The following is a 25,742-nucleotide window of genomic DNA, read 5'->3' on the forward strand; positions in this document are numbered from 1 at the left end:
TTTACATCTTTTACAAAAGATTTGTTACCAGATGCTGTGTCCCCCCCTGCTTTTCTTTGCAAAAAAGCCAAGCTATAAACAAAACTATTTCTAAAGGAAGGGAAGAAAATTTAAAAAGCAGGATCAAAAGATGTTCTTTTCAACAGGAGGAAAAAAAAAAACCAAACCAGGCATCCAGTTAAGGATTCTTAATTGCTCTTAAAAGACTGCTAGGTCCAAAACAGCTTTTCTAAAGTCCAGGATATGAAGCAAAGAACAAGAGGTATGAGAATGGTATTTTAGAAAATAAAGATACTGAAAAAAGGTATTGCATAATACAGCTGTCACAAAACAAAGTCTAATGGGTGTGCTTCTTCAGCTCTCTAGCTACTTGACTTGAGACTTATAATCACTGATGATAATTTTATAAAAGCTGAAATCAAAATTAATTATTGAACAGTATGGCTAACCTATAATGCTAAATTATTTTCTACCCTGAGGATTTTTAGCTATTAGATGAAATACACAATTGATTCCGCAGATAGAATATTCCTGTGGCAAACTATCTGTGGTCTCACTTTACCTAGAACATCAACATTTACCACCCCTCCATTTACAAACGGCTACAAGATAAAAGTAATAGTTTTAAAGAAGTTAAACAGATCTGATCTTCTTACTATTGTAAAGTTAGGATGCTCCCTGTTCCCAACTGATTTTAGTACCTACATCTTGCTCTAGAAAACCTTACCTAGCCTGTGCCAGGTGTGAATACACAGCATTTAAGAAAAAAAATAACTTAGTTTCTAATAGTTTAGCTACCAAAATCTGTACATCTGAAACGCCTTATGTTACAGGGAGAAAGAAAAATATAAAAAATAAACTCTGTATATTTCTAAAACAGATTCTTTATAATGTAATATAAACAGACATAAGGTGTATTCTTTTCTCATTATCAATGTATCTATTGAATACTCATTCTAAGTCAGTCTTTACAGTATGCATTCATTCTCCGTATTTTCAGTATCCCAGGTCATCTCTCAGATCTCATTAGCAAAGAGAATTCTCCACTTAATTCTCACATTTGCAACAATTTATATAATCTTATAATAAAGTCTCCCATTGGGAAAAAAATGGATTTTTTTTTTAATTAAATATGTATGTTTTTCAAAAGACCTTTTAGATTCTGCTTCTGAAAGTGTTGCCTCTTAGGCTATATACATGTACACCATAAGATTGTCCCCTGAACATTTACAAAATTCTAACAACGTAAAGCCCGCAGATACACAAGTATAACAGCAGGATATCATCCAGCACTCTATGCCTGTAGTTAAGTACAGTTTTGCTTTTAGAAACAGTTCACAGGAAGCAGATCCCTTTTAATTTTATGTTTTTATTACAATGTCCCCACACCTCCAAGTATAAACACTGAACCCTCCCCCATTTCTCATCCCTCCCCGCCTCCCACCCGCAGAAAGGCTGCATGATAAGAGACCAAGGTGAAGTGATTTAAAGCCACATCAATGCCTAACACACAGAACAAGTTTGGAAAAGGGAAAGCCTAACATTAAGAAAAGGTAAACAGCCTCTTGATTCCAAAATATTAATAAATAAAATACGTAATAAAAAAATTTATTTTTTCCCATTTGGAAGGATTTCCACAACAGAGGAATAAATTCAATAAAATAATGTAAAAGCTGTCCTTTTGGAGTAAAAATCAGTTTTAGAAAACAATAGTGTACTGTAGGTTGCAATTATTGTACCTATAGTTAACAAAGAAGTCATAGTGCCTCAGACTTGATGTCCTTCTACTGTTCCCCATGCATGCCGTAAGTATGGCTTGTTACTGATACATCATATATATATGATATACACATACATGATGCATCTCTGCAGAGGCCCCTTTTTAAAAATGAACAAAAACATTACTCTGGTGTCACAAATATTCCCTGCAATTAAAATGGAGAAATACGAAGCAAAGAGTTACCTTTAAAGCTTATCATGGTAGGTACCAGACTGTTCAACTGTTCTTACAGTAAAATATCATGGTAGGGAAGAAAACCCATCCACTGGATTCAAAAGGTGCTTTTATCTGGATAGTCAAACTAGCGAAAACAGGAACAGAGCTACCACTATGCTGAAAGACCTAAGCACCATAGTATGTCTGAAATACACAGTACTTCCAAACAAACTATGAACTCCTTTAAAGATCTGTATCACCAGTGGGGCAAGAAAACAACATCTTAATTTTCTGTTCAGATTTTATTTGAAATCTAATTCAAATTGTCAAAGCTACAAAAAGGGGGAACATTTGAGTTATTTCTGCTATGTCACAACATTCTAAAACAAAGCATCACTACTGCCAGCAGATCAGTTACACGCATTTCTGATGAAACTTCTAAACACAAAAACGTTTCTTTTGGGAAATAGTCACAATGAAGATATTTTGTACAATATAAAACAATGACAGGTCTACAGATGCCGATACTCATGAGTATACACGTGCATTCACAAAAAAAAGTATCAGGAATGCTTTTTTGTTTTTTAACAGACTGTTCAGGCACAAAAACAAAACCGCATTTCCAGTAAGTGACAGCATCATAAAAAATATTAACATTGTCAGTGTTTGCTTTTCTTTGACTTCTTGTGAGATCTGTGAGGAGAACGGGACTGAGACCTGGACTTTTTCCCTGACTTTTTAGGGGATCTGGATCGTGATCTTCTTGATCTTTTGGGTGTCCTGGAGCCAGATGGCGACCTGCAAAAAAATGAAGTTTTATGTCAAGTACTAATTGATAAGAGCAACTTTTTCTGCCATTATTTGGCATTTATTTATTGAGCTATACAAGGTAAAAAATGTTTTTCTCTAGTGAGAGGAAGTAACAGAACGATATCCTGGTGTTGAGAAAAAGGCAATGTTTGCATTATAAGGTTTTTCATGTATTTTGGGCTTAACTCCAGTGCTTAGAACCCACAAGAAAAACACCACCAACTCATGTCCTTAAACCAACATAAGGCATTCACAACCTTCCACATATGCCTCAACCACCTTGGCTCTTGTATTAATAGCAGCCTATACCCATATAGAAGAGAACAAAAATGAATAATTCTGTTGAACTGTGTTATGCTGAAATACTTCTGACTCTCAAACATGTTCAGCTTGTGATACAACCCCACAGAAAAAGAATGGACACTGAATAAACTTACTGTCATCTAACCCACACCCAATACATTAATCCGATATAATCTAAATTGAATGACCATCATATTAACTCTAAAAAAAAAACCTCAAATACTTTTCTACTTCTATTCGAATTCCTTAGAGCACAAGAAACTGATTACTGTAAATATGTGCTATGATTTTCTCAACAACAAACGAATTTTCCTCAGCACGTCTGAGGAATCTTGTATCAGTAAGATATTGTGCACTGCTAAAAGAAGTGGAAGCTGAACTTTCGATTTCTGAGCTACAAAAGTATTAATACAATAATAAAATCTCATCCCAAGTTTAACATTAGCTACAGACCAATATTTGTGTCAGTCTAGAAAGTAGGAAATACCTACTTTGGAAACAAAAACCTATAAGCAGTATCTAATCTAGGGGGTTTTTTTCATTAAGAAAACAAAGCATGGGAGAGGAGCTTCATGTAAGCAAATCATTAGTGAAAGACTACATGCTCACTATAATTCTGGAAGTTCTATAGGCTACGGAGGATTTGTCCTTTGAAAATAAAAAGCTAATAAAGCAGCAAGGTGCTTTGGTTTAAAGCAGTATTTCTCAAAATTGTCAGTAAACGGGTAAACAAGAACATAGAAGTAGAGCCTAGAGCTATCAAAGCAGGAGGCTGTATACATTTCAGAGTCTCCAAAGATATTAACCAGGAACATGCAGTACAGTCCATTATGAGAGAAAATACTTGTGTATCAAATGTGCTCTGCTAAAAAACACGCAAACAAAAAACCCCAACGAAAACACACCTACGTACTTAACTCTTCTACAACCTGAAACAGAGAAGATACCAGCTTACCTTTTGGCTTTTTTACTGACATCTCTGGGAGAATCTTTATGTGATGACCGAGAACGTGAACTCTCTTTGTGGGACCGTTCAGAGCGCTCTGAGCGTTCTGATTTTGGTGACGGAGATTTTGCTCGTCTACTGCCACTGCTGCGAGATGGACTAGGTGAAGCACTGTGTCGTCTTTTCCTTTGTAAAGAAAGCAAATACAGTTATGTACATACAGATGCAGAGATACACAGAAGTGAAAATTTATATTAAGAAAATTGATTCCTTTCTGTAGATTTTTTTCTTTTGCCAATGTAACATTAGATCCTTTTAAGTAATTAACAAGTGGTAGGCCTTTTATTACTTTAAAAAAAAAAATCAACATGTGCACCAGATTTTCTCTGGTTGAAAAAAAATTAAGGCCCGTGACTCATCTTTGTTTATTGCAGTGTAAAAACATTCTGTTATAGCTTCCTGAAAGGCAAGGAATTTTACCATATCTACACAATACCATGGAAGAGTTTGACTATACAAATATTAGAAAATCAGAATGTACGATCAACTACCCTAAAACTAGTTGTTTTGAAGAATTTTCATTATGAGATTAATACATTTAAACTACTGCAAGTAATTTGCAGTGTGACTTCAGTACAATTTTCTGACTAATACACTGCAGTCAATTTACAGCTAAAAGAGAGTTAAATATACCCTGTTTTCAACTGGTCATTATTTTACCATGTTTCCTCAGGGTATAAAAGACCGAAAAGGGGATTCTATTCAATAAGGTACATCACTTGGGGCAGGATAAAAATGACAATTCCTTCAAAATTTTGAAGTATGTTTTTATATCCAAAGTGCATTTTTTTGTTGTTGGGTGGGGTTTTTGTTTGGGTGGTTTTGTGTTTTTCCTTTAAAATAAGATGCGTGATACAACATAACTTCAAGACTGCCATTATATACAAAGATACTAACTGTGAGGTTTTTCCTTCCATCCACTTCACTCCAAGGAAAGCCATACCTCTCTTTTCTTGTTGGTGTACATTCCTCCTTTTCCTTCTTATCTTTGGACCTGGATTCAGATTTTTCCTTGTCTTTTTTGTCTCTGTCCCGTTCTCTTTCCAACTCTTTTTCTTTTTCCTAAATTATTAGAAGCATTCATGACTTCAGATGAGGTGTGACTAACTATTAAGTAAAAACAATCGAGCTATCACAAACAGCACAAAAGCATTGAGCACTGAAGGAACACAGCACATCATCGGGGAAAGAACTAATGGCCACACCATACGCAGACTTCAAATCTTTACTACTCCTTTGTACACAGCAGAAGTATTTATTGTAACACAAACACTGACAAAAGCATGAGAGCTGTCACCCTATATGAGAAAGTCTGACTATCTAATTGGAAGTGAACAGTCTTCAATTTTGCAAATTTCAGGGAAATATTACAGCTGTAATAGATTTTCTAAACTAAACATGAAAGAATACCAGGAGCCTATTTCTACTTAAAACATATGTATTAATCTTCATTAAATTCAGACTGACAATTGAGAGATAATCTCACAGCTACAAGACATTTAAAGAAAAAACAAAACTACAAACAAGATTCTGCAATAACACCTACTCTTCTCAAGAAAACCCCACAAAAACGATCCATTTCTATATACCAACAGGACCATTTTGAAAGAAAATATATACCCTGAGCACGCCTCGTCTATCAAATAGTTAGAAAATTAATTTTACAAAAAATAAACCTAAACCATCAGGAAGTCTGAACACAGAGATCAAGAGATTAGCTTCTTTCAGTACCAGCATTAAAAAAAATTCCTTCCATGGCAAAAAATAAACAGATATTCCCTGCATAACCCATAAAGAAAACAAAGAAGTGATGATTTAGCTAAATGAAAGGCAAGGGGGATGGTAGGAAGGAGAGAGGGGAGATAACACAAGTGCAGGAAATACCAGGACAACTATGCTAATTTAGTCTCACATTTTCTTTACATGGAAGACTTACCAGTGAAATTTTAAAGTGTCCCTTATCGTTAAACCTACTATTGCAAACTACTGTTAGATTATACTAAAATCAATGGCCTCTTAGGGTGTGCCTTATTTATTTGATAGCACAACTAATTATTTCATCTTGATAAACAGGAATAAACAGTATTTTAAATAGCTCTAAGTTCCTATTCTCTTAACAATATACAATACTACTAGCAAATTTACTCTTGGAAAGCTTATTCTATAGTAAATTAGACAAAAAAAAAAATGACCAACCACCAAGTTTGTGAGAAATCAGAACCAGTATTACATTATTATTATTCAAATTAACTTTATTATGGCATTAAAGCAAAAGATAAAGTTATTCCCTTAACAACAGGGTTATTATTGTTTTAAAGAACACCTGTTACAATTGTCATTAAATATTTCTTAACTAAATATGACCTTCAGCATTTAGAGTGGAAGTGAGATAATCATTAAAAATTTAATATATTGCAAGCTGGTTGAACTAATTCAACACAAGGCACCTAACAAATTACCAGGATTATGATTTCTGTTTTTTTAAGCTACCATCTCACTAAACATCCTGTGCTTACTGTACAAATCACTTCTTTCTCCAATTACAGAAAACACTGAGGAAGTGGGAAGTTTTAAGACACAACTATATTTAAAAGGAAAGTTACTTATAAAAATTAAAGCCTTAACTGCTAACATCGACCTTCAAATGTGTAAGTCTCCTGTAGTGATCAGCTTTCTTAATTTTTACAAGTCTCTTTCTTCAAGGTACTATGGAAAATTACTGTAGTGAATTAGTCAAATATTGAGCACCAACTAATGCAAAGAACAGGTGACAAACAAGCACCTGTTGAAAACTGCCTATTTGTATTTAGCTTCTAAGAAACTGCACGGGTATCTAATTTCATCATTGATCCGTCAGGCTGTGAAACCAGATTAGAGAAGCAACTACCACTTACTCTCACTAAAAACACTGTCTGAACAGGTTACATGTCCTTTCTTTATGTTTCAAAGATTCAAGACCACATGACATCACATTTGATGCTAGTTTTTAAAGCCACTCTGACTTCATAGTCCAGAGAGGACTACCAAAAATGGTAAAGGTACAGAACTATTCACTTTTGGGTGACAGTATGAGCTAGAATTATCCAGGAAATCTTAAGACACTGGAGAATCAGAAGCACATATGCTGCTTAATACAATTCTTTGTCTTCCTTTGGAAGCCTTTAGCACAACGGATCAATTACTAAAAGCAAAATTAAAAGTCTGATTAACACCTTCAATTGACAGCTCTCCTTTTCCTTTCCCACACCTAACTTTATGTAGTAACTTTGCTTTATGTAATAGATCCAGAAGTGACCTCTTTAAGGTTTCAATACATTCCAGCGATACCCATCTGTACACTGTGAAATACTACATTATTATTCTGATTAAAAAGGGAGATTACAGCTACTCTGCAGAAAGCACTCGGACTTAGACATGCAGTTTGACATTACAGTAGAATTTCAACGAGAACCATGTGCTGTTATATTTTATGCCACCTTACATTTGATAAACTCAATAAAAGCCTATCACAGAATCAGAGCCAAACATAAAGAACATTTCTTACCCTCTGGAGCAGCTTGTCTCTATAGTGTTCAACCTGTTCCTGAAAACTCTGGCCTGGTTTCTTGGGTCTTTTCCCAGACTCTAACTCATCCTGAAACTTCATCACCTTAAGCTGTGAAAATAATACTGACCATTAGGTTATTGGGCTTATTATTATCCAGTTAGGCAGCTGGCTGAAAATGAAATTTCCATGATTTATAATCTCTGGTTTTCACTCTTTCTACACAAGTTTGTGCACAAAAAGATAGTAACTTAATTTAAACTGGATCAAAGCAGTAAAACCGCATACTCGTCTGCAGGCACCTGCAGTTGTTTACAGACATATTAAGAACTAAAAATAAAGAGATTTTTTCCGTTATTCTAATAAATTCTGTTCCATCATTAGAACACTGCATCCTTATATTTCTTAGATCATTACCTGTTTATTTTCTTTCAAAATGAGATCATTTACTGCAGGTGTCTTAATAATATTGTTTCAACTTCTCCCAAGTTTTCCTTCAGAAATTACCTTTTTTTGCCATTTAACCCTAAACATTAAAATCAAATGACTGACATAATTAGGACATAAAACAAATGCATCTCCTCTTCAGGGCTGTTTGCACAGAGTGGCTGATTTCAAAGAAGTGATTTTTACTGACATAATCTTTCACATGCTATCAAGCTGAGCAACAAAATTCAGTTCACTAGTGCTGCTAAATGTAACACTGAATTTACTGTGATAGTATCGCCAACTGAGTCACAAAGTTAAGCAAATGTCAGAATTCTTCCATGTGGGTTTTTTTTTTTGGTCTAGATACACTAAAATCTTTCTCCACGTTGACTCACATCATAAAACTTCACTCACATCTCCTATCATTTGTCAATTCTTTACTCTTACTGTCATGGCCTCTTATAAACAATCCTTCAGTTTTTTCGGATGAGGAGGTGTCTCAAGGCTTGGTAATAAATCATGTTGCATTTGTCAGCCCTCTTCCAAATATTAATGCTCTGACCCTCCTGTATTTCGTGTTTCAATACCAACTTGCACAGCCATATATGAGTAGATTTTTCCAGTGCTTGAGGTTTCATTTTTAGCGAACACACAAAATATTTTTCTCTTCAGAAATATTTAAATCTTCCACACTGAAAACACACAAAGGAAAAAAATGTTGCAACTGTGTCCATTTTGATTATTTGAAAGGATTCTTATTCTCCAGGTCCTCAATTCCCTAATATGAAGTAGGCACAAAAATAAAAACTCTAAAGGTTTTTTCTTCCCTGTCAAAAGCAGCAGGCCAGACGGGATATGAAAACACGATACATTCTAATTAGCCCTTCTAATTATTGACTGAGCAGAAAGGAAAGGTATCACAAAAACAAACTAATCACAAGAATAAATATGTTAAGAAACATAAAACCCAGGCAAGGATAACACTACTTTGAACAGGCTTTGGAAAGGATCTCCTTCCCCTTCAGGTACAGAGCTTATGCCAACAACACATTTTTCATTTTTGTCTCAAATATGATGAAGGAACTTGTTGAGGGGGGTGGGGTGGGGGGGACAGAGACATTGCTATCTTGTACCATGGTAAATTGCTGACAAATGTTGTGCTTACCTCCCCCATTTACAGAGTATGCTCTACCTATGGTTGAGCATTTTTCATTTTTGCTTACAATTCGGCCAATTAAACAGTCAGCAGCCAATGGAAAACTGACATCATCATTTGTCACATACCACTCCACCTTCCACAAAGGCATTTTTTCTTCTCCCCCCCTTCAAATGTAGAAGTTTCAAAAGCAGGAGTACCTCTTGGAACCATATATTCAGTGCCACCCTGTACGACTTGTTCTGGTGAGAAATCAAGATCGCATGCTCTACCGTGATGTAAACTCCAAGGCCATTAGTTGCTTAGCACATTCAGTACTGAATAGAAGGAGTACAGAGGAAGCTTAGCTGATCCACAAGGCCTCTTGAGCTGCCATAGTATGAACTTGACCATAAGACTTCTACTTTGTTTTCTCAACTAAATCACCCAGATAACCTAAAACAAAAATGAAAAAAAAAAAAAACCAAACCCCCACCCTTACAAGATTTTATTTCTTTATATTTTTAGCCAACAAAGCTGTGACACTATCTCTGTTTAACCATATTTTGAAAGCAAGAAAACATAAGTCTATAACCCAAAGCAACCTGACATGAAGGAAAACTAGGAATCTGATCAACAGGCTTTATTTGATTTAATAAGGTAATGTGGACACAAAGAAATGCTGAACTTCCAGCAGCCTGTCTTACATGCATGTTGCACAACTCACTGCTGGCATAAAATTTAAAATGCCAGGAGGAACTATTTGCATGTAACTTTTCCAGTAATGGGGAGGGGGGGGAAGGTGGTCATTAGCAGGTGCCTAGAGGAAAAAAGCCTACACAATAACCACTAACTCAACACCTCCCCGTTAAGATTGTATGGTTTCCTGAAACAGCTGTGGTCTTTTACAGACCAGTCATCAGTGGATCTCTCTTCCACATACTTGCTGTAGCTCCCTTTGAACCTGACTCCTTTTAGAAAGACGCTGTGGGTAGAGGAAATCAGCTCTAGTACGTCCCTGGAAAAGGAGACTAGGTGTTACAAAATACTGAGATGGTATCAACAGCTCACTACAGAAGATCATTCTCTTCCACCTCCCTTCTCTACTCCGGCACTCCAAGCAAAAGGTTCCTCCTCCACCCTGCCCTTGCAGCAGCTCCAGTGCTTGCCTGAGCCTTCCACAAGCCAGATAAATTCACTAATCCAGCAGAAGTCCACCTCTCACCTTCAAATTTTTTTCCCTGCATTAGTGAGATGTATTGTCTCAGGGGAAGAATGAGCAAGTGCCAGAGCTCACAGGTAGGATCAGAATATTCCCTTTCAGTAGAGGTGAGCAGTTAGATCAGATCAGCTCATCCTACACCTTCATGTACAGCAGCTTTTGCTACCTGCTCTAAAACATCACCACCATAACTATGTTTTAAAAGAAAAGGAATTACTTCGGTCCCAAAGATTCAGAAAAGAATTCTCTCAGAATTACCATATAAACCTGTACGTTTGGTGTAGCATATTGGCCGTACTGAACACTCTTCTTACTGACCTTTTAATGTAGAGTGTATGATGTTTATATACCTATCACACAGTTCCAGGTACCCGCTCGGGAGAAAGACCCTTAAAACTTAGGCTTAAATCTGCTTAAGCATCTAACCAATAAATTCTGTAAGCATTCCACTTTCTAAACCTCCATTTAGAAAGAACTAATACATTCTCATTGAATTGGTTATTCTTTAACTATTCTTGTCCAACAGATAAAAACTATTAAGCCTGTTCATCATTAGGAGTAGATACATTGACTTTATCTAGACTATGTCTGGAGTCAGCAATGCACACGGTAATATGGAAGGGGAAAATTTTTCAAAACCCTGTGCCAAAACTTTGTGATACTAATTCCTTAGACACAGCAGTCTCCCACAGCAGAGAGTTTAGAGGTTTCCAGAGACTACAATGTAGAAGTGTCAAATATCACTGGAGTTCCTGTGAGCAATCTCTACTAAATGCTCCAATGAAGGGATGGTATTTCTCACTAACCATGAGGAGGTATCTCTCGTAAGTTCAAGATAAACAGCTCCACAAACATGACTCTTGTGTATCGGTTCTCATCTTGAAATTTTCCCTCTCTCTCTTCAAACTCATTTGAGGAGAGTTTAAAAGATTCAGCCTTTCATAGAAGTTGAGGCCTTGATTACAGACTAACCAGTAAACTAATAAGTTACAGAAAACGGTAACATCTTGCTATGGTCCAGCGAAACCACAGACTGACACAAACTGAAGCCCTGCCTGTAGCTTTTTGCATTTTGACACAAACAGGTGTGCTGTGAGCAGACTCCCTTCCTGAAAATTAATCTATTTTCAAAAACTGTTCTTGGTTTTCTAATCTTCTGCTGATGCTGTCCGAGTCCATACACAGTGGGTCTTCCGGGGGAAAAAAGGCTTTTTCACAAGAGGTTATTCCACAGTTACACAGCCTCAGAACTTAAGTAGCCAGGTTCAAACACAACTTACTTAAGGTAAATTAGTACATACTACATACTAGGATTAACTAGGAAGTTAATCCCCGAATGCTTGATGAAAGATAGGAATTTCTGCTTAATATATAATTGCACTCAAATCTAGACTGATTACAGACAGGAGAGACAACCAAGCAGACCAAAGGGGTTTGTTTTTCCTCAAAACAGACTCACCCCCAACAATGGCTGCAACAAGTCCTAGGCTTTGCTAGAAGCAGAGCAAAGTATTTCTTTGAAAGCCTGAGTTTTCCAGTGAGTCTACGAGCAGTGGAATTTCTGCAGCTACAATATTATCAACAACAGATGACAATGATACTGATGTACACATGTGAAATACCTCTTCAGCTGTAGCAGATCTCTGACTTGCTCAATCGCACTTTACAGGACGTCACGTGTCTTGGAGCTAAGCAATTCCTCACTTTTGTCTTTGTGTAAAATAGAAGTAGATTCCAAGCTTTAAAATAGACCAGAATCTGCTGAATTAAGATACTCATTATCTCCTAAGGAACAACTGCTATAAATAGCAAAACTACTGGTCAAGCAAGAGCCAATTTGTCTCATCTGTTATTATTAAGCTGCAATGAGTAAGATATTTAATTGGATTTTGCCATTTTGCAGTGGCCTCAAATGAGCTAGGTACAGAAGCCTCCACAGACTGTGAAGACCAAAGGGTTGTATTGTTCTAGTGATGATTACAAGACTCAGACAGCTCCTATGACTTGATGAACAAATACTCAGATGTGAGTATTGTGCATACTAAGCACCATAATCCAGAGAAAGAAATAATGGAAATTGTATGGAACTTCATTTTTTTTGACAAAGGTACTTGAAACGCACAACAGGCCTTAAATACAATCTGCTCTTGTGGACTATGCTTAATCTATTCGTATCTTGTGGTCTAGTCATTCTCTGTTGGAGACTGAATACTACACTAAAGGAACTTTGATCTTGTCTGGTACAGCAATTCATAACAAAAAAGCAAGGAGAGTAACCTCCTTTCCTTTGTGACATGCAGGATAAACTTCTTTCGCTTTCGGTAGAAAAACAGATTGCACCTGAAATACCACAAGACATTTTTGTCAGGGGAGAACCTGTTCACGCACTGGGCAGGGAGGTACTGACAAAGTACAAACACAGGACGGTATAAGAGAATCCAGTCCTGCATCTCAGCAGTATATAGCAGCAAGGCTGAACAGGAAGACTGAAGACCATTAGTCTTCTACTTCTGATTAAGCAACTGAACACTATTTTGAGGTCTCAGGTGGCTAACACAAAGGTGCGTAAAAGCAGCTACTAAAGATGACAAATATTCTGTTTGCCCCTTTTGGAAGCACTGATACATCTGGATTTGCGAAGAGCCTGCCTCCTGCTGCAGATGAAGTCTGCGCTTGCGCTATGCTTTGTTGGGGTAGAATTATAAAATCTTGTGCAGCAAGATGGGGACAGAAGTAAAGTACCTTAGAGAAAGGCCCAAGGAGGACAATGCTGCTTCACTTTGTCTGTAAGTTTTTGTACATTCTGAGGAAACAAGCTTAATGAACAATTTAAGCAACATAAAATTCCCATTTTTCTAACACTTCACAGCACTGAGGTCTCTTTACGAAGAGGAATATACCTTTCTTTTATATGTCCCTGGGGCAGGGAAAGAGATATATACACACAAGCATAGCACTATAAAGACCATTCTGAAATTTGAGTTATAATGTAAAGCAAAGTGCCATCTTTCCACACTTAAAAAAAAAATTAAAGAAATCACCATTCCTCAGTGTTACAAAAGAGCCTCTGCTCTTGCTGAGTTCTGGAAAGAATTCACACTTCAGCAAGGCTAACGGGTATGGAGAAGACAAACAAAGGGTTAAAATAGCTTGTCTTCTCTGATGGCACCAGTCTGATGGCTGTGGCCAAAGTTTGTTTCTTACTGAACTTTCCCCTCCCAGCTGACAAACTCAATTTACTAACTGTGTGAAGAGAGAGAACTGTTGTTTGTATTCATCAATTTCCAAAAAGTCCATGAAAAAACATGTTTCAGCATCCCTGGTAGTCACTGTGTAAACTGCTAGGCAATCAGACTTTGCTTTTTTTTGGCAAATATTTTACACATTTTTAATGTGTATATTAGATAGCATAATTGTTAAAGCTGGTAATTGGTTTGGTTTTTTTCCCTTAGTTCCACCCCTCAAATTTAATAATCGATATCTTCTTTGGCAGGGACTGGGTACATACTAAGAAGAAACACTGAACATGAATGCTTTAAAGTAATACAGGGAGTACTTTCCTGTCAATGACAAACCTGAGGAGAAATTTTAAAATTTAAGTATTTCTATATAGTGTCTGAAACATTCTGAAAATAAAAAAAAAAAAACCCACAATTCTTTTCTGGCAATTCCAGAAGTCTGAAACTGAGGTGGCAATTTACTTACCACAAAGAACAAAGATGGCAACATGAACTTGAAAACCTCAAATATTTGCCACCTAAAACTGTTACAGACAGGATACGTTGATGAAAGAACTTACAACACTTGTGCAGTGCAAAATTGACAATGGCTAAACTAAATCACTTCCCTAATCTGTCTCCACAACTGCCAGGATAACATCTATAAAACAGATACTCAATCTGAAAGGAGCCCTCTCCATAACCACTATAATCATTACTACAGCAAAATGAAAACTAGTTTCACTTGTACTTTCGTTAGTCTAACATGATATATTTTCTACAGAACTACTGCCACCATGAGTCAAGTCAGACATAAATCCCATTTAGCTTGTCTCAAATTCAGAATGGCTATGCATCATGAATTTTCAAACTGCTACGCAAAGCAAGAGGTTTCCAAGTGCTCAGTTATGGTCCATTAATCTTAATAATCTGAATAATTAAAGAGAAGTATATTTGGAAGAAACAACAGTTGTGACGTTTTAAAATATTTCTTGTATATCTTCAAGTATTGTGGGGCTTTGCTAATGCCTAATTTTAGCTAACTAGTACATTATAGCATAAATAGGTAGGCAGCCACAATTCCACCTTCAAAACATTAACCAAATTATAATCTGTCGCTTGGAGATACAACAACTGCAAGAAGCAGTTTAGCACCTTTCTTAATATCATTTTAATGCACTGAACAGAAGGCACAAGAATTTCAGTATTCAATGTATCATGGGTTTTAACACTGAATACAAGCTGGGAAGTCACATGCAGTTTTAAACCTGTTTTTGCACGGCACTGTATGACAGAAAGACTTCACTGCTAGACAAAGCTCATGCTAAATTCAAGTTCTAGTTAACTTCTCAGTCAACCATAAGCTTAGAAGCCAGCATGAAGACATGAGAATCTGTGCTCATCAACCTTAACAGGTATACTAACACCTATGCTTGGAGAAAGGCTAAAAGAACGAGTGAGCCCTATAAACTGCATGTAGGTCTTCAATTAAAATGCCCCACTTCCGGGACCACCTGGTTTACTTGCATCTACTTTGTTTAATGGCTGACCCAGTGAAAAGAACAACTTTTAAATGCAATAAAATACAGACACTTTGAGGCAAGAGACAGAAAGAACAAGAAAGGCATAGGACTAAGGCCACATCCAAAAGTCACTCCCATTTGCCAAGTGGAGAGGAAAGTGTAGAGGCACCGAAGCAATCTAAGGCTACCAGCGGTACTCAAAAAGGACACTGAAAAGAAGAGTGATTCTCAATATGCAATATCCCGACTCAATTTTTCATTTTTTCCTGCATTATTTTGAAAGCCAAAATAAGGCAAAGCAAGGCTGTAAACATACCTCTATAGAAATACAACGGCCTAAAAAACCCACTATATAATAGGACTATAATTATTTCAGTAAAAATAACTCCCTATTACGTGTAGAAAACTCAGGGAGGACTGGAAAGGTACAGAAGGGTGGCACAAAACACCACACACTGACCTCTATCTCTCGGAGTTTGGCACGCTTTTCTTCACTCATTTCTGAATACTTGACTGATGACTTGGATTCAGGCATTTCTTCCTTAATAGGATTGGAATACATGTGTTGCTCTTCTGACTTAGAACTCTGAGTGTCTTCCTCATCTTCACTTTCTTCTTCTTGACTTTACAGAAAACATACAGAATTAACTGCTATATAAAGACAATTATCTGTTACAATATTTACTATCTCTCCTACTTAAGTTTCTATGATTAGTTACTGGTTTTGAAATTTGTTAAGTAAGATTATGTTATGTAAAAGTCTGCAGCTACAAAACAGTCTCCATCTGTGAGATAGCTATCTTAATATTTTCATTTAAATTGTTAATTTTATTACTCAGATAATCTACACTTTTCATATAAACAGAGTGCAGAAGAATTCTTGAAATTTATGGTCACCAAATCCATATCTAACTCACCTACAAAACAAGTCCACTACCTCAACAAAATCTTTAAGTGCTGTAATTATGCTCTCCAGATATAATAAGTTTTATAAAAGAACAAAATCTACTACACTTTTGCTTTTTGGAGACAAACCTAAGACATGGCAGATACTCAAAATTATATTCGCAGACTGGCCACTAGAGTGCTGCAGGACTACACGCAATGCAGTAAGCTATTTAAAGCATTACTAATACATGCTCTCAATTGCCTAAAGAACAAAGCAAGAGACTGGTCAAAAACAACAGATGGCATGGAGTCTATTAGCATCCAAAGAAACACACACATCAGGACGTTATTCACTGTGTTTGTCTCACAAGCAAAAGTCAGAGGTTCAAATACATTCACACATATCTGACATCAGGATTCCAAACTGTAAAATACTACCACCTTAGTTCTTACTATTTGACATTATCAGACCAGCATCAATTTAAAGATTATGGTTAAGAACTCTACCAAAAGGTGTAATTTATCATGTTAGAAAAAAATTATGGGGCCTGAAGGCATGCTGCACTAAAATCCTGATTTTTCTCCATTTTCTTACTTTCAAAATTTCATTTTTGTTCTGCTCTTATAATACATATGTATCTTATAGGCAGTTCCAAAGACACTCAACCTTAGAGGCAGAAAATGAATATGTTTTCATCAGAATGAAAAAGTACTTACTTTTGAATTTCTTCCTCCTCAGATTCTTCATGTTGGTCAAAAAGCTCCCACTTAGAAGTAGTAACAGCTAGAAGAGACAGTAAGATAACTTTAACAGAAAAAACTATCACTAATCTGAAAATTAGTATTTGTAAATATCATAATTACCATGTGATAAAATATACCGGCATCTAGCACTTAATACAGACTTTCTGTTTCATAGAAATATTCAAAACTGCACTTTAACAGAATATTTACTATTTACATAGATATTCACTTACATTGCATATCATGTTTCAGTAAATCCTTCAAAAGCAGCCAAGTATTTGTCAGTTTCTAAAATCTTATCTTCCAAACAAATATTTAGAAAGCCTGCCAGCCACATACACAGATTTTTTTCCAGTATTTATTGTTAATGAAGCGGAAATTATTTTTAAAGATTGGTAGGTTACTGAAGTAGAATAACAAAACCAGAATACACTATTTTCCTTCACTGAAGTTGTAAGCAAAAAAAGAAGTTAAAATTGAAAATCGTACTGTGTTACTACAGAAATCATATTAGCTCTTTTAAACAGATCAGTTGAAAATAATCATGAAATAGGTAAGTGACATTAAGCTTTCAGTTTGCTTAGGGAAGTGTTTTAGTTTAACATATACTTGAAGCTAACCTTGAGCTTCCAGTTCTGATTCATCCACTGCTTCCCACTTCGAAGGGGCAACTTTAAATATAGGCTCATTCTTCTTTGAGTCTTCAGCTGCATCCACTATTGGAGAAAGACACAGAAAAATAATTTCCAAAGCACTTCAAAAATTCAAACAGAAAAATCCTAATATAGCAACCAGATTTAAATACTGAGGCATATTATACAGTTTTATTATTTCCAAAGGAAAGAAATTAGGATTTGGAACCTGATGTGCATAACATCAGAAGACACCTACTGTGTCTCTGAAGCCATTACAGTCTAAAAGCAGTTTTTAAATTAAATATTCCTAGAACAAATTGAAATTAATCAAGTCAACATTTTACAAAGCTACGTTCCATGTTAATTCTTGGCTGTACTTGTAGAAACTACTCAGAAAAAAAAATCATCATCAAAAATTGAAGATTCAAACTGTAGGTAAAGTTGAAACGTTTCATACAAGGAACTCCATCAAGATCATCATCCAGCGATTTAATTGGGACTCCATCCAGATCATCAATAGGAGCAGCATCAATAGGAATTCCATCCACATCTTCTAGTGGAGCACCATCAAGCTCTTCCTCAATGGGAGCACCATCAAGATCATCTGGTACTTCCTGAAAGCAAATAATGAATTATTTCAAGAACAAATCTACATTGCTTTTCTTTACTTCTCCAATTATCAATTTGTTTTTAAAGAGTAGCTTTAAAAATACCTAAAACTCAAAAAACTCAAATTTAACAATTGTTACTACTAAGTACAGTTGCTTGTTGCAGAGGAAAAACACTACAAAATCCTCCTACAAAAAAATTTTAAGAAAGAACTTGGAATTTGTCCACAATGTACTAAAAGCTTTGCAGTACCTATATTCAAAAGGAGGTATGAAGCTGAGGTTTAGCTTGAAATTAGCCAATTACAGTCAGATAAATTATACTTACTACATATGAAAGATTCCCTGAGAACCAGTAATTTGAACAACTGACAGAAATCAACTGTTTAGCAGGAACACAAATAAATGATAAATACACCTACGTATTCTAACTTGCTAGGTACAGGCACTGTCCTTCATAGAGGCACGTTCACCCTGCTCTACTGCTGAGGGAAATAAGCTAACCTTCCAACTACACTGTAGGTCTCCCTCCTGCTGTTCTGAAAAGCATGCTTCCACAGTTACAAAATGAACTTATCCTATACATACATCCATTTATTAGTGTCCACCGTCTTGATTCTCTTAAATAATATTTATACAGAACTGCAAACAGATCAGTACACATTCACTCAGTGCTAATGGTGTTCTAGAAATTTTAAGTATAGAGCTTCAAAATACTGAATAATTTATACATGTTACTATGCAATAACTAAAACTTGCTACATATGTTTAAAATAGCCTCTAATAAAATAAAAAGATATAAAGCGTAACTAGAAAGTTAGCAACTTACTGCTCTAATACAACACAGCAAAGATCGAAGTAGAATATGACCAGTGCAAATGATCCATCACAGCCCTCCTCTCAAACTAAGAAAGCTCTGATGGCTCTATTACATGCAAGTGTGACACCCACACTAAAAGAAATGGGATGATTCAGGTAGCCAGATGCCTAGCTATTTAGAACTCTCAGAAATTAAAACTGATGCCTGAAATTCTAATGCAAAGTTCACAGACAGATACTACAGAGTATTTCCAATACAATGGAAATAGCTGTCATTCTGCACTAGTCTTTGCTCTGAAATGGCTTCACAGTATAACTTTACCACAGCACCTAATCTACAAGCAACAAATGCATAAGCAGATTAAACAGTATTTGCATCTGAAAATATGTTACGCCTGTATTTATGAGCAAGGATTCAGAGGGAAAAAAAGGTTTATTCACACTAACAGAGATAGCAAATTAATCCTTGCCAGCCCTATTTTATATTTATACGTTTTTCCTCACCATCTGCTAGTATCACTACCAAGGTCACTTACCTCTGTTTCTTTATCTTCCATAATATTTACGAGCCCCAAGAAAATATTCTGTAGTTTGATCAGAAATGGTTCTGGATATATCGCCCAGTCTTCCCATGCTCGGAAGCACGTCATTACCCGTTGCTAGAAGCAATAGGAAAAAAAATGGTAATAAATTTGCATTAAGAAATTTAAGTGATCGGAAATACACCACAGAGAACTACTATTGTAGACAGCTACTCCTAAGTAGTTCCATACTGGAGTATATTACAATGATACCATGCTGAGCAAGACAAGTAATTTCACAAAAATACGTATATAGGAACCACTTTTTTAAAAATCTCACTAGGGTTTTTTATTTTCCCTTTAAATTCCTGTTGCATTATCAATTTCAGCTGTTCATATCCCAATAGTAAATTTCATTCTACCCAGATGTTCTAAGCAGGTGCCTCTAATAAATGTAATAGAAAATATCTTTCCTTTCATAAAATAACTAAAATTAACACTGGCTTATTCATATTATTGAACTGAAATTATGTTCTGACTTTCATTTTTTTGTAGAAGTGTATTTGAAATGATGGGCTTCAGCTCAAGCTTGACACATTAAATGTAGCTGAAGATGTAGATAAAAAAACCTACTGCCTGTCTTTACCATATTAATAAACAGTTTTAAAATAGCAGATAACTAAAACTGATTTGCAATGTAGAGCAACACGGAGCAGAGAAGGTAGAACCACCAGAATAAAGACCTTAATGCAAGAAAACTAACTACACTCTAAGCTTTGTATTTAAAGCTTCTGATTTAAAAAAAAAAAAAAAAAAAGAAAAAAACAGAGGCATCTTGAAAACAGGAGAAGGAAAAGCCAGGCTGAGCATGAGAATGATGAGAAGCAGAGTACTTTATCTCAAAAGTCACTCTCAACTACCCACAGATAGACTTGATTATCAGACCTCAAAAAATAAACCCTATCACAAAAATGTTAAAAAGTAACTTTATGCTGTTATGTCCAGCAGTTTCTTTCCACACTGAGCAGCCCAAATTTATTTTTGAAACTGAAATATAGGTGGTCCAAAAATAATCAGAAAGCTACAAGGCCTTGTTTGCAATTCAAGTACTAGATAGATATCCTCTCAACTCAACTATACCTCTACTGGTACACTTCAGCTGTTAGATGCTAATTTTCTTCCTTAATTTCAAGTCTATCTTTGCAATAGAGAAAACTTTTTTTTTTTTTTTTAAAAAAAAGCTTATTTAGGAAGTTTGAGGTCTAAACCACCTATCATAGTATGCAATCTCTTGTGCAGGAACATCTATGTCATGTAAATAACAATGAAATACATACCTTGAAATTTTCAGACTGTAAATGGCCTTGTATTGTACGGTAAGTAGCATTGAGATCAGAGAATATCTGACATAATTTTGTTTCAAAACTAGAATTAAACATATACATTTCTTAGTTAAACTTTGTAATATCTTTTCTGGACATACATAATTCACGAAAATACCTGGGACACAGGACTCAAAAGCACAAGGTTCTGATCCCTATAGTAGCCATGACCTGAACTATAAAACAAATATGATTACTGTGCATTAAATCACCTTGGACAACAACAGAACTGTGAAGGGAGATCTTCACATCTGCTGCAGTCTCTTTATACAGCCTGGAAAGATTGGAGGAGGATAAAAGAAGTTTTACAACCTTATATACACTGAAAGAATTGTCTCAAAATTCAATTTGTATTTAAAAAAATTCTTAGTTATGTTTCTATTCTAATTTACTCAGTGAGGCCCTCAATGAAAGCACAGTGAGTAACAGCTGCCTAGCTTCCCTTGAGCTTCTCTCAATGTGCAAAAAATAAACTGGCACAGCAAAGACACACTGCAACAAGAAACATCATCTGCAGTCACTAGAGTTTTGTAACACGCTGAATATTCCCCCTCATGCTACCATAGCATTAGAGACTCCAGGAAGTAGACACAATCAAATGTCTGAGGCAGAGTACCTTTGTCCTGTTTAGATATTTTTCCTAAATTCTGCTCAGCATCTTAGAAAGAAAGTAAATGATCCCTTTTTAAATTCTCCAAACTTCATGGAGAATTAAAAAACACCTTTTAATAAAAAAAATTCTATCTCAAAAATTGACTTCTTCACATGGACTATTTGCTATACCATATCTTGAATGCTATCTACAGGCTCTCTTTTTGTAAAGAGGCACATGAGTTATTCCCACCCCTACGAGGTTCCATGCAAGTGGTCCCTTGCACAGGGCATATCACTTCTTGCATTATAAAGCAACCCTATGCACTAACATGCTACATCTTATACATTGTCATCCAAAGAGATTAAATGTCAGTGCTATAACAGTATCCTCATAGAAAAGTGTGAATTTCTCTACAACCACATTTATCCAGAGATGTACAAAACTGAATATAAGGATTTTTTTTTTTTTAAATCATCAGTCACCTAAAATATTATACTTACAATTTTCTATAGTAGGAAGCATTGGCAACTTTAGCTGAAGAGTTGTACAACACATCCGACACTAGATATAGTCTTGCAATCTACAATAAAGAATGTTCAAATTAAGCTAACTCCAGTTTAAATTATCCCGAATATATGCATTTTTCCAGAAAGAATACAAGATAGCTCAAACTATTTAGAAGTATCAAACTAGAACTAAGTGTAACACAGCCATATTGTTAATAAACATGCTAAGAGGCAATGAGTCCCCTGTTATGCTACAGGGTACTAGCCACTTTAACATGGTATTACATAGTATTACAAAGGACAGATCATGGCATTCCAATTTTTATTGCCTCGGTTGAACAGACTATTCTGCTGGTTTCAACTTCACAGTAAGGCAGAACACTATTTACAAGCAGGTTCAGAAAGAACAAAACTATAACAAAATGGCACAGGAAAAAAGCATACTTAAATTCAAGCCCACGTTTTAATACAAAACCTCAATGATATCTTAGACTTATAAAATAATGCGTGTAAATTATATGCATGTGCTGTTTAGTGAGCTCTTCCCCAAAATGCAAGATTTATATAGAATCTCCACACCTTCTTAGGAAGAGGAGTCTTCAGAATGGACAATGATTCTGTAATGCAGTCTACAATTTCTTCAGCAGCTTCCGCATTATTAAGACAGAAAACCATTGCATCACCAATATCATTCTTCCGAGGTGTTAATCCACGCAGAATTTCCTCTAATTTGTCCCTCTGTCTGAAATATCAGGAATTTTAATACTTTCAATATAAAATTAACAGTACTTTGGGGAATTTCCATTTGATGATGTTTTTGATTTTTCCATCTTTAGGACAAAAGCAATTTTAAATATTTCTATACTCTGTTAACTGATTTCTTTTCAGTGACTCATGAGCATATGCATCCACATTACATAAATAAACAAAGTGCAAAAAATTCCCACTCAGGTCTTGACTACATACAGAAATCAAGGAAAAATATCTGAGAAATACCTAATGCAGCAGATCAGTATCTCTAACAAAGTAATTAGCTTTCTGGATTTACTTTAATCCTAAAACAAAATGGATAAATATAAAGCATGCAAGTAGTTTCTGCTGCGGAACAAAAACCATTAGATTCAGAAAGGTAGTAAAAAGCAATTATTTCAGGTCTTCCCTGACCTCCATATATAGAGAACACTCTCAAAAGGGTATCTTATTGAGTCTTTCAAAAACAAGATATAAAAAATAAATTATGTATTAAAACCTCCAGAACCATGACTGGTATAACTATGATGAAAAGAATAAAAGAAGAAAAAATTTTACATGCTAAGAACACAGTTGCAAGAATAATAGCAAAACTAAGAAAATTATGTATATATTTCCACTACCATAGCCATCCCCACAATTCACAGCAAAGAACTCTGATGATCTGTCTCTTCCTGCTTATTAACAACTGCTCCCAATTTTGAGTTCTGATGCACAGCATCAATAAATCTAAGATAATAACTGTTTAGTTCATGAGATCATAGCAGTGTTGAGAAAGGTGAAATAAACCCCCACCAACAGCTATTAACAGAAAATGAGGAAAAATTATCATCTTCCCAATCCCCTTCAAAAAAAAGGGTTAATAACAATGGGATTGAAAAGACTCATTGTTCAATGATGACAAATCTAACCAAATCCAGAACATATTTAGCCACAAGTATCATTAAAAAAGACTAACTGAAAAGCACTGAGGTTAAGAGAGTTTCTAAGTAATATTACAACAAGCATGTAACATTTTAGGGATGACTTATTATAACTACAAAAACACAACAAGAAGAAAACATGCAGATTAGCAGTTAAAAGAGCACTATAAAGTGATGGAAGTTCGTACTCTTCCTTAAGTGCACCCTTCTTGTTTGGTTCCTCCACAAATGCTTCCGTTTCTTGCTCTTCCGACATCCCATGCAGGTATGGATTCAAGGGTGGTGGCCTCCAAAATGATCCATTTTTGAACATGCGGAAATCTTCTGTCCTCCACTTGGTTGGAGCATCTCCCTACCAAAAAACAGAAGTATTTTTATTTTGATGTTCTTTCATTTCATTATGCCTGAATTTATGAATTGTCACTAAAATTCTACTTGCCTGAAGAATTGAATAAAGCTTCCATCTATAATATACATGGGCTGGAGTCTGGTTTTCAAATAAAAACCTAAACCAAAGAGCAAAGACACAAAACATATTATTTAACTGAAGCAAATTAAAGGGAATAAAAAAGAAAAAATTATAACCAAACCCTGTTTAGAATCCCACCTCAGCTACCAAGTGAACTTAAGATAGCTAAAATCATGAACACCTACAGCACAGCTGTGCAGAGCAAGTGCAACCACTCCACGCACATATATATATACATTCTTCAAAGCAGTGCAGAATTCCACAAAGGCACTGCATTTCTCAGAAGTTAAAAGCAGAACAAACAGGGTCAGAAAGAACGACTGTGCAGCCCCACAATAAAGCAGAAGAATTATCAGTGCAACAAGTCACTATGGGAGCAACTGCAACCTCAGCACATGTGGTGCAGGAACTCATACAGTTAGGTTGCTCAGATCAAATACTAAATGACTTGAAGTTTTCCACCCGTAAATTGTCTGACGGAACACTCTGACAAGATCAGGGCGGTGGGGGGGAAGAAAAAAAAAAAAAAAAAGGCAGCCCATTTTTAATGGCCAGGGTATTGGGTATTTTGACCTGCGTATTTTCTCAACGCGTATATAAAAATCTTAACAAAGCACTTCAGCCTTGCAGCAATTAAAACATTTTTCAAAAGTCATTTAGTATTTCCCTGAAAAAGTTTTTCAGAGACTGCATTTCACAAGAAATTTGGAAATTGATCCTTTTTTATTCCATTAACAACAAAGGCTGGAAATTTCACTAGAACAGCTAAAGTTTAATCCTATTTGCACTGACATCAAAGAAAAATGACTCCCAGCTCTTGCTAAAGTTTAGAAATTAGGCTCCGGGAAGACTAGAGTTTACACTGAGTTAGTCTGTCTGTTTTGAGGGAGATTCTTCTCTTTTTTCAAAATGTATGCTACTGTTTCCGCTGATGATTTTGAAAATCTCAGAAAAGTAGGTGTTAAATGTAATTTTATTATATGTATATTTTAATATATACAAATGTATTCTATAGTGTGTATATAGCATTTTATTTATATGTACACATTAGTAACAACTGAAGTACAAGTGCATTCTTCTTAATAAAAAGATAGAATAAGCATTTGTACAATTTGTAACATTTAAATCTGCCCATAAAGATAGACATATTAAAAACAACTCTTATTAGTATTTCAGAAATGCAAAATATTAGCAACAGTGAAAATAGTTAGTGCTATTTCAAATGTAATAAGCACCTGAACATTGGATTGTTGATTTCTCGGTTCATGATCATGGCTTCAAACATAGGCCCTTCCCGTACCACAAACTCTATCATTCGATGTATCAAAGCGAGCAAATTCCTACAACAACAACACAGTTAAAGAAAAATTGACTCAGACCTAACACTATATAAAACTACACTCCACCTAAGATACTACAACTGTGCAGGAGATTATTTTGCTGTATTGTTAAGAAAACTGTATAAAAGATAAGGTAACATGGAACATATTATATAGCCTTGCATCAGAGACACGGGCATTCTAAAACAAAAACATGCCTAGGAGTGGTGGAGTAAGAATTTAAGAGGAGACCTCCTTCCTGAATTTCCACAGCTTAGCCTACAACCATCTCTTACTTAGCAGAAGCTTAATAGTACTTATGCATAAAAATGGGCAACTGAACACCAAAGTACAATTAACTATCAAAAACTAAGCCCTCATCTAGTGTCTAGAACTAAGACCAAAGTGTTAACTACAGAGGAACAAGTGGCTGAATATTATGCTCAAAATTGAACAC

At 35.6% G+C, this 25,742-nt stretch overlaps 1 protein-coding gene across 10 annotated transcripts in view; it reads right to left on the bottom strand.

The window, feature by feature from the left end:
* Positions 1-2,219: 2,219 nt before the first annotated feature.
* U2SURP (U2 snRNP associated SURP domain containing) overlaps positions 2,220-25,742 on the bottom strand; it is a 46,010-nt gene continuing 22,487 nt past the window's right edge. For 6 of the 10 annotated variants that reach the window (XM_074877565.1, XM_074877564.1, XM_074877561.1 and 3 more), the window contains 15 exons: positions 25,202-25,306; positions 23,937-24,003; positions 23,686-23,849; positions 22,404-22,566; positions 21,819-21,898; positions 20,679-20,766; positions 19,357-19,479; positions 17,851-18,007; positions 17,379-17,474; positions 16,732-16,798; positions 15,587-15,749; positions 7,600-7,710; positions 4,999-5,117; positions 4,005-4,181; positions 2,220-2,734 (listed from right to left, as the gene is read on the bottom strand). In XM_074877565.1, the coding sequence (XP_074733666.1) occupies positions 2,596-2,734; positions 4,005-4,181; positions 4,999-5,117; positions 7,600-7,710; positions 15,587-15,749; positions 16,732-16,798; positions 17,379-17,474; positions 17,851-18,007; positions 19,357-19,479; positions 20,679-20,766; positions 21,819-21,898; positions 22,404-22,566; positions 23,686-23,849; positions 23,937-24,003; positions 25,202-25,306 (1,819 nt within the window). In that variant the 3' untranslated portion in view covers positions 2,220-2,595. The other 4 variants (XM_074877562.1, XM_074877567.1, XR_012629993.1 and 1 more) reach the window with 4 other exon arrangements.

The sequence above is a fragment of the Strix uralensis genome, chromosome 9 (genome assembly GCF_047716275.1).
Source record: "Strix uralensis isolate ZFMK-TIS-50842 chromosome 9, bStrUra1, whole genome shotgun sequence".
Taxonomy (NCBI): Eukaryota; Metazoa; Chordata; class Aves; order Strigiformes; family Strigidae; genus Strix; species Strix uralensis.